Source organism: Anomaloglossus baeobatrachus, chromosome 11 (genome assembly GCF_048569485.1).
Source record: "Anomaloglossus baeobatrachus isolate aAnoBae1 chromosome 11, aAnoBae1.hap1, whole genome shotgun sequence".
In the NCBI taxonomy this organism is placed as follows: domain Eukaryota; kingdom Metazoa; phylum Chordata; class Amphibia; order Anura; family Aromobatidae; genus Anomaloglossus; species Anomaloglossus baeobatrachus.
Genome location: NC_134363.1, coordinates 30,345,893 through 30,356,291, shown reverse-complemented (window position 1 = coordinate 30,356,291; position 10,399 = coordinate 30,345,893). Strand labels below are relative to the sequence as shown.

The 10,399-nt window shown below is 41.8% G+C and overlaps 1 protein-coding gene across 2 annotated transcripts in view; it reads left to right on the top strand.

The window, feature by feature from the left end:
• The first annotated feature begins 5,295 nt into the window (after nt 1-5,295).
• Nucleotides 5,296-10,399, top strand: part of LOC142255682 (phospholipase A2 inhibitor and Ly6/PLAUR domain-containing protein-like) — a 29,033-nt gene continuing 23,929 nt past the window's right edge. Inside the window, exons 1-2 of one of the 2 annotated variants that reach the window (XM_075327122.1) lie at nt 5,296-5,364; nt 9,869-9,988. In XM_075327122.1, coding sequence (XP_075183237.1) covers nt 5,313-5,364; nt 9,869-9,988 — 172 coding nt within the window. In that variant the 5' untranslated portion in view covers nt 5,296-5,312. The remainder of the gene's footprint in view (nt 5,365-9,868; nt 9,989-10,399) is intronic. The other variant, XM_075327123.1, reaches the window with a different exon arrangement.

The window sequence follows — 10,399 nt, the reverse complement described above, 5'->3', positions numbered from 1 at the left end:
AGTACTACAATATTTTACTTTGCATATCAAGACCTCTAAAGCCGGCTTTACACACTACAATATATCTTACGATGTGTCGGCGGGGTCACGTAGTAAGTGACGCACATCCGGCATCGTTAGGTACATTGTAGCGTGTGACAGGTACGTGCGATTGCGATTGAACGAAAATCCGTTCATTGCATACACGTCGTTCATTCCTCATGAATTGAACATGCGGTTGTGCAATGTTCCCGAGGCAGCACACATCGCAGTGTGTGACACCCCGTGAACATTGAACAGATCTTACCTGCGTCCCGCGGCTCCAGACGCCAATGCGGACAGAAAGAGGTGGACGGTAGGTTTACGTCCCGCTCATCTCCGCCCCTCCACTTCTATTGGCTGGCTGCCGCGTGACATCGATGTGACGCCGAACGTTCCTCCCACTCCAGGAAGTGGATGTTCGCCGCCCACATCGAGGTCGTATGGACGGGTAAGTACGTGTGACGGGGGTTAATCGTTTGTGCGGCACGTTCAACAAATTGAACGTGCCAGACATACGATGGGGGCGTTGCAAATCGCATACGATATCGTATGCGAAATTGCAACGTGTAAATCAGGCTTTAGACAGTAACTTTATCATAACCTCATTTCATCTTGGTGACCTCTTTTTTTCTGAGGATTGATTCATGCCCAATAAATACATTTACGGTTGGAAACAAATTGCAATGAATTACATTTGGAGAGAACTAGGAATGTTATCAGGTTGTTGAGCTACTAAACATATAAACCGTGATATTAGAGTTTGAAGGAATCTTAAAAATTGTAGGTATGCAAAACATTTTAAAAAATATTTTTAAGAATTCTTTTTGCCACGTATGATGCATGAAAGCCAGAGGTTCTCGTAGTCACAAGTTTGAAGGACAAGATCAACAAAAAGTGTCCCTCTTCTGTTGGCAGTCATATTTCATTAAGTTTAATGAAATGTAAATATGGAATTTACATCACGTGGAGACATTTCAGCTTTTTTAATACCATGAAAATGTCAAGGGCTGAATGTGGAATTTAGTGTAGAGTGCATTTTTATTCTGGCAATGAACACAGAACATTGGTTTCACATAATTTATGCATTTTGGTGCCATCACCTGTAGTTCCCAACCCCTTCTAAAAAAGCAGTAGATATGGTGAAACAAGCTGAGGTCTTCTAAACCGACATCTTCACTAAAGCCAACATCTTATTTTTTTTAATTCTTTTTGTTCAATTAGACCATCTATCATATCTAATTCAACGTATTCTACCACTCACTATCAAATTATGAGTTTGTTTACTGTGGAATGGATCATCGTAATCAACAAAACCATTCTCAACTTGTTGGAGATCCTACAATGAACCAGCTGGGTTTAGTCCTTCACAGATAAATCGCTTATCAATGGAAATTATTTATTACTTCTTTTTGTTCAATTTGACCATATATCATTTCTAATTTAACCTATTCTACCACTCACAATTGAATTGTGAGTTCATTTGCTGTAGCATGGATCATCGTAATTAATAAAACCAAACACAACTTGTTGGAGATCCTACGATGGACCAACTGGGTTTGGTCCTTCACAGATTAACGGCTTATCAATGTAAATAGTTTTTACTTCTTTTTGTTCATTTAGACCATGTATCATACCTATTTCAACCTATTCTACCATTCACAATTGAATTATGAGTCAGTTTACTGTGACATGGATCATTGCAGTTAATAAAACCATACACAACTTGTTGAAGATCCTACGATGGACCAACTGGATTTGGTCCTTCACAGATTAGTTGTTTATCAATGGAATTTTTTTTTACTTCTTTTTGTTCACTAAAGCTGGGTTCACACTAAGCGACAGCGACAATGACGTCGCTGTTACGTTACCATTTTCGGTGACGTAACAGCGACCTTGTAAGTCGCTGTTATGATCGCTGCTTAGCTGTCAAACACAGCAGAAGCAGCGATCATAACGTCGCTGTGCTACATGTGCAGAGAGCAGGGAGCCGCGCTTAGCGCTGGCTCCTTGCTCTCCTAGGTACAGTACACATCGGGTTAATTAACCCGATGTGTGCTGCAGCTACATGTCACAGTGCAGAGAGCAGGGAGCCGCGCGCACTGCTTAGCGCTGGCTCCTTGCTCTCCTTGCTACAGTATACATCGGGTTAATTACCCGATGTGTACTGCAGCCACATGTGCACAGAGCAGGAGCTGGCGCTGGCAGCAAGAGTGGCGGAGGCTGGTAACGAAGGTAAATATCGGGTAACCAGGGAAAGGTCTTCCCTCGGTTACCCGATGTTTACGCTGGTTACAGCTTACCGCAGCTGCCAGTGCCAGCTCCTGCTCGCTTCATTTCGTCGCTCTCTCGCTGTCACACACAGCGATGTGTGTGTCACAGCGGGAGAGTGACGACCAAAAAATGAAGCTGGACATTCAGCAACGACCGGCGACCTCACAGCAGGGGCCAGGTCGTTGCTGGATGTCACACACAGCGACAGCGACGGGACGTCGCTGCAACGTCACAGAAAATGGTGACGTAGCAGCGACGTCGTTGTCGTTGTCGCTGTGTGTGACACCAGCTTTAGACTGTATATCATATCTAGTTCGACGTATTCTACTACTCACAATCAAATTGTGAGTTCATTTACTGTGGCACGGATCATCGTAATCAATAAAATCAAACACAACTTGGTGGACAGCAATGGATCAACTGGGTTTGCACACAGATTTAGATAACATGTAAAGTCAATGGGATGTTTCAGAAGCTCAAATACTTCAGAGAATCTATATCAGGTATAATTAGAAATAAGTGGATAGTGTGAAATTTGAATTTGCCAACTTCCCCAATTTTTCCCCCAAAATTCCATTTGCGTTGAATAAATTTGCCTCAAATAATAATATTGGAAAGCTTCTAATTATTTGGCAAATGCCCATATAACAGTCTTAATTGTTGTAAAGGGAGAAGGGGGGAGAGACGCATACATTTCATTATAAGCTGTATAATCCAATTATAATCATTGATATCAATATCAATATTGGTGTATTTCCTGATGAAGAAGTGGGGAGATATGGCACTAAGTTGGCAGGGGGAATCAGGCACAGGGTCTAGTACCTAAGTTACTCGTCGTTTGGCCAGCGTGGTGATCTGGGATGTCGCGGTGGCCTGCCCGCCTTCGAGCCCCGAGGTGTACACCAATAAGGAGGGAGGATGATGGGGATTGTAGTAGGAAGATTGTTGTGACGCCACCTGTGGTACGCGGCCAAAGATTAGCCACTGCTGCTGTAGCTGTTCTCTGGGGCAGATGGAAAGAGCAGCAGAGATGGTGTCGCTCCCCACAGGTGGAGTGGGCCTCGGGGAGGATGATGAGGGGAGTAGTGATGGCGAAGGCCTTTGGCGCCGAGGCGCAGGGAGGCGGCACTGGTAATAAGAGTCTGAGTCAGATGCCGCGGTTCCAGATGTCTTTACTCACTCTTTGTGCCGCTCGACCGGGAAGTACTGGTCGCCCGCTGTGATGGACACCGTCAAACTCGGTTTCCTTCAGAGGTCAGTCCGGTGTGATACTCGGTAGGCCCCTTCCTCCTAGAACCCTGAGTGTTGGATGACTGTGGCTTAAAGCTACTTGGGGACCCAGTTCATCTCAAGTAGTACTATTGTCCCTATTTGCATGCACCTTGGCTCCGCAATGGGGCCTGATGCTGTCCAAGGCCACGGATCCTATCTGGCACTGTGCTTTCGGGCTCTTTGTGGCCAGGGAATCTTTAAACCATCCCATCCAGGGAGATTCTGGAAAACCAACTTGAAGTGTGATCCTCCTTAGGATCCTGCACCCTGTGTGACGCCGATTCCAAGGGAGCGACTAAGCTCACACCTCGGAAACCGCAAGAACCCACTGGAGCATCGGTAAGACATGTCCGCTCCTTTCCTCTCCTGCTCGAGGACTCCTAACTGTTGTGTTGGCTCCTCACTCCCCCTTGTGGCTGCTCCTCCCCCGGGTCCCTGTCACTAGTGGGTGGTGCCCCCCCATGTTTGAAGGCTACCTTAAGACCCTACCCTAGCCTGGTCCCCATTGGGGAGTGCAACCTAGTGGTGTATTTGAGTGTATAATTGGTGAAACCGATACGACCTCCTCTGGATCCGAGTTAAGCACTACACCTTAAATCAGGTGCAGTACTCTGTGGTGACTGAAGCCTCAGGGGTGCCACAGAAACACTTCGAAATGCATAGAATAAAACCACCTTCATTTGATTGTCTTTGCACTGCTCACTTGAGTGGTTTGCACTCGTAACTCACTCGAACTTTGAACCCGAACTTAGGGGGTGGGGTTAAGTTGGTTTCTGAACCCGAACTCTGAACATCGAACCTCAGGGTTGCTCATCTCTAAAGATGAACGAACTGGAGGTTCAGTTTTCAAACTGAACACCAACTTAAAAACACAGGGCTCGGGTTTGGAGTTTGAATGCTTTTTGTGCGAACGTAACTCACATGACCAACGGTGTGCCAAGATATACTTGGTGCTCAGACGTGTGCAAGCGGCTTGCAGTGTTTGAACAGCTCACAGTGGTGGTAACAACAGCATAATCACATGTAGTGTGCAACCCCCCCAAAAACTTTGAAAATGCCCGCCCACCCTCCACCGGAAGTGATCTGCTTATGGCTGGCTGTATGTTGGCGGAGTCTCAAACTCCCAATCACTGTTTCCGAACCTCCTCGGGCAGGGTTCGGACACATGGAGGTTTGTAACCTCCAAAGGTTGCTCATCTATACTCATCTCTACTCATCGGTAAACCAACTCACATTTCCCAGTTAAAATTCTAAGGAAAAAATAATTTATAGGTGGTAGCTACAGAAAATATAATTATTTTGGAGCATTATATAAAGGGTTGTATTAAAAGTATTTGCCGCCTTTTTTCACATAATTTATGAAGATATATTGTACATATTTAACAAAGTTTGAGATTTGTACCCAATTATTTTTCAATGGATCATACCATTAAAGATTTTTATCTAAGCAACTAGTGAATAAACTTGACTTTGAAGAAATTTAACTCCAAAAATGTAAGGCAACCCCGTAAACGCTTTCCCGGCAAAATCTAATATACAACAGTGAATAACCTCTACATGTATTTTCTTTTTCACTTAAACATTGGCAGCATCTGCAAAACCTCATGCCAGGTAACTCATGTTAGAATTAATATTCAGTCTTGTTTGCATCAATTTATGGAGTTGCTGTCCAAAATCCCTCCCCCGAATAAAAACCACAAGCTGGGGAATTACCATTGTAAGACAGGAGAAACTTACAGATTGTCAACATGGCACATTTCATCCCTGTCCTCACCATTCTCTTTGTCTTCATTGTTGCAGGTGAGTTCTTGGGTTTTGTTTTATATAATTTTAGGAATAAATATTTTTGAATTTCTTGGTAAATTTTAGAATTTCTTGTAGCCATAAAAACACTTTTAGAATTCATCCTAGATCAAAGCGATAATTCAAAATGGGGAAAAAAATAGTACTCTGTCCTTAAAAAGGTAAATTCTTGAATTAATTCATGGGCTTAAAAAATACAAAAAAGACACAACAAATTTAGACAGTATCGTGTTTTGGAAATAAACGTCCTTATTCATAGCTTTGATTAAGAATGTTTAATTCCAAAATGCGACAGTTATCTAAAAAACATGTATTTTTTGTGTTTTTCTAAGCTCATGATGACTGATTTCAGGGGGAAACTTCCTTATTTGTAGCTTTGATTAAGAATGTTTAATTACAAAATGTGACAGTTGTTAGCATAACTGTGTCTTATTTTGTGGTTTTTAAGCATATGGATCAAACAATGCATTTCAGAATGAAACTTCCTTATTCATAGCTTTGATTAAGAAGGTTTAATTCCGAAATGCGACAGTTGCCTAAATAACTGTCTTTTTTGTGTTTTTTTTAAAGCCCATGATGACGCGTTTTAGGGTGAAACTTTCTTATTTGTAGTTTAGTGTTTAATGTTTAATTCTGAAATGTGACAGTTGTCAGAATAACTGTGTTTTTTTTGTAGTTTTTAAACCCATGGATCAAATAGATGTATGGCAGTATGAAACTTCCCTATTTATAGCTTTGAGTAAGAATGTTTAATTCCAAAATATGACAGTTGTCTAAATAGCGGAATCTTTTTATGTGGGTTTTTTTTAAGTCTATGGATTAAATAGACGCATTTCAGGATGAAACTCCCTTATTTATAGCTTTGAATAATAATGTTTAATTCCGAAACGCGACAGTGTCAGAATCTGTTTTTTTGTGGTTGTTAAGCATATTAATCAAACATGGATTTTGTAATGAAACGTCTTTATTTGTAGCTTTTAATTAGAATGTTTAATTCCAAAATGCGACAGTGATCAAAATAACTGTCTTTTTTTGTAGTTTTTAAGCTCTTTTTGTGGTTTTTAAACACATGGATCAAATTGCTACATTTCGGAATGAAAGTTCTTAATTTGTAGCTTTGAGTAAGACTGGTTAATTCTGAAATGCGACAGTTGACTGAAAGATCATGTCTTATTTTGTAGTTTTGAAGCACATGGATTAACTAGATGAATTTCAGGATGAACTTGCTTATTTATAGCTTTGAATAAAAATGTTTAATTCCGAAATGCAACAATTGTCTAAATAGCTGTCTTTTTTAAACCCATGGATTAAATAGATGCATTTCAGAATGAAACTTCCTTATTAGTAGCTTTGAATAAGTAAGTTTAATTCCGAAACGCGACAGATGTCAGAATAATTTTGTCTTATTTTGTGGTTTTTAGGCACATGGATCAAATAGATGCATTTCAGAATGAAACTTCCCTATTCATAGCTTTGAGTAAGAATGTTTAATTCCAAAATGCGACAGTTGTCTAAATAGCTGAATTTTCTTATGTGTTTTTTTAAGCCTATGGAGTAAATAGACGCATTTCTGGTTGAAACTCCCTTATTTGCAGCTTTGAATAATAATGTTTAATTCCGAAACAGAAAACAATCACTGATCTCGGGGAGACCAGTCAGATGAAACACTGCCGGCAGCCAGCGAAGGCGCTCAACACAGTGAAATCCTAAGTGAATTGCCCCCTGGGAAGTATGCAAATCAAAAAGGTCCGTGGAGCCTCTGTTAGGAGTCTCGACACGGAAAAAAGCCAGATATTCCTTCAGGAAGGACCTAGCCAAGGAGTGGCTCTTTTTAGGAGACCACCATAACCACCATATTAAGTGGCCCTTTTTTGATTTGTATACTTCCCAGGGGGGCAATGCACCTAGGATTTCACTGTGTTGAGTGCCTTCACTGGCTGCCAGCAGTGTTTTCTCTGGCTGGTCTCCCCAAGATCAGTGATTGTTTTGTTTTGTTGGTCTACCAGGCATTGCTCCCACCTGGCCAGAATCCTACTCCACACTGATGAGGGGCAATATCCCGAAACAGCTGTGTGTGGATGGATACCTGGCCTTGGTATTTCCCTTGTCATATCCTTAAACTCGTCAAGAGTTGGATATTGACTAAAAGGGCCACTTAATATGGTGGTTATGGTGGTCTCCTAAAAAGAGCCACTCCTTGGCTAGGTCCTTCCTGAAGGAATATCTGGCTTTTTTCCATGTCGAGACTCCTAACAGAGGCTCCACGGACCTTTTTGATTTGCATAATTCCGAAACGCGACAGTTTTCAGAATAGCTTTCTTTGTGTGGTTTTTAAGCACATGTATCAAATACGTGAAGTTCAGAAATAAACTTCCATATTTGTAGCCTTGAATAAGAATGTTTAATTCTGAAATGCAACAGTTGTCTGAATAACTTTGGCATTTTTGTAGTTTTTAAGCACATGGATTAAATTTAGAAATGAAACGTCCTTATTTGTAGCTTTGATTGAGAATACTTAATTCCGAAACGTGACAGTTGTCACAATGTATTAAATAGACACATTTCAGAATGAAACTTCCTTATTTGTAGTTATGAAGATTGTTTAATTCCGAAACGCGACAGATGTCAGAATAACTGTTTTTTTTTGTTGTTTTAAAGCATGTGGATTAATAGATGCATTTCAAAATCAAACTTCTTAATTTGTAGCTTTGAGTAATAATGAAACACGATAGTTGTCCGAATAACCGTGTCTTATTTTGTGCTTTTTAAGCACATGGATTAAATACATAAATTTCAAAAGCTTCCATATTTGTAGATTTGAGTAAGAAAGTTTTAATTGGAAATGCAACAGTCGTCTGAATAACTGTAGCATTTTTGTGGTTTTAAAGAACATGGATTAAATAGATGCATTTCAGGATGAAACGTCCTTATTTGTAGCTTTAATTAAGACTATTTATTCCAAAACACGACAGTTGCCTGAATAATCATGTCTTATTTTGTGGGTTTTAAGCACATGGATTAACTAGATGAATTTCAGAATAAAACTTCCTTATTTGTAGCTTTGTATGAGAATGTTCCGAAACGTGAGAGTTGTCGGAATAACTGTCTTTTTGTGGTTTACAAGCACAAAATAGGGACAAGTACAATAATCATAAACAATACAATACACAGACTGGTACAGGATAGAGAACCCTGCCCGCGAGGGCTCACAGTCTACAAGGGATCAGACTGTGGGTTACGGCAGGTTGTAGACTTGTCGGAAGAGGTGGGTCTTCAGGTTCTTTTGAAGCTTGTCAAGGTAGGCGAGAGTCTAATATGTTGTGGCAGAGCATTCCAGAGTATGGGGGAGACGCGGGAGAAGTCTTGGATGCGATGGTGGGAAGAGGAGATGAGAGGGGAGTAAAGAAGGAGATCTTGTGAGGATCGAAGGTTACATGCAGGTAAGTACCGGGAGACTAGGTCACAGATGTAGGGAGGAGACAGGTTGTGGATGGCTTTGTAGGTCATGGTTAGGGTTGTGAACGGGAGTCGTTGGGCAATGGGAAGCCAGGGAAGGGATTGTCAGAGAGGAGAGGTCGGGGAGTAGTGGGGGGACAGGTGGATTAGTCGGGCAGCATAGTTTAGAATGGATTGTAGGGGTGCGAGACTGTTAGAAGGGAGGCCCCAGAGCAGGAGGTTGCAATAATCCAGGCGGGAGGTAATAAGATCATGCACTACGGTTTTTGCAGCTTCTTCCGAAAGGAATGCATGGATCTGGGAAATGTTTTTGAGTTGGAGGCGGCAGGAGCTGGAGAGGGCTTGGATGTGTGGCTAGAAAGAGAGAGCAGAGTCTAGGATTACTCCCAAGCAGCTAGCACGTGGGACTGGGGAAAGTGAGCAACCATTGACATTGATGGATAGATCGGGGGCAGAGGGTTGAGTGAGGAGGTAAAGACAATGAATTCTGTTTTGTCCAAGTTCAGTTTTAGAAATGGAGTATAGAAAAATAATGAAATAGCAGACAGACATTATGGGATTCTGGTTAGTAGGGAGGAGATGTCAGGTCCAGAGAGGTAGATCTGCGGATCATCAGCGTAGATGTGATACTGAAAGCCATGGGACTCTATGAGTTGTCCGAGGCCAAAGGTGTAGATGGAGACCAGCAGGGATCCTAGAACTGAACCTCGGGGGACCCCGACAGATAGGGGGCGAGATGAGGAAGTGATGTGAGAGTGGGAGACGTTGAAAGTTCGGTCGGTTAAGTATGAGGAGATCCAGGAAAGTAAGAATATTTACTCCTGAAACGCGACAGTTGCCTGTATAATTGTGTCTTATTTTGTGGGGGTTTTTTTAGTACATGGATTAATTAGATGAATTTCAGAATAAAACTTCCTTATTTGTAGCTTTGAATAAGAATATTTAGTTCTGAAACGCGACAGTTGTCAGAATAACTGTGTCTTCTAATATTGTGGCATTATTCCAGGCTGTAATTCAGTAATGATGGGGTTTTTTTTACCACTAGGGAGTTCTTTAAAATGTCGAGATTGTACCAGCGGCCATAAAGGCTTTTGTAAGGGTGAACTCTTCCAATGTCCACCAAGAGCAAGAACCTGCATAAAAATAAATGCACTAAAATTAATTGGTGAGTATGCAGTTTTTATTTGTAATGCTCAAGAATTTTTTATCGAGACAATTTACATGACATAAAAAAAAAATTCTGTAAATTGGAAAAAGTTCCATGATGGTAAGTGCTTTTACTTTAAATCAATAGTCTTAACATGGGAGAAGAGTAGCCAAAGGTTGTAATTAAGACCAGCGGTGGACATACCTCTGATGTGGCCGGTGCAGCTGCACTGGGGCCCAGACATGGAGGAGGCTCGTCTACATACCTCTGATGTGGCCGGTGCAGCTGCACTGGGGCCCAGACATGGAGGAGGCTCGTCTACATACCTCTGATGTGGCCGGTGCAGCTGCACTGGGGCCCAGACATGGAGGAGCCTCGTCTACATACCTCTGATGTGGCCAGTGCAGCTGCACTGGGGCCCAGACATGG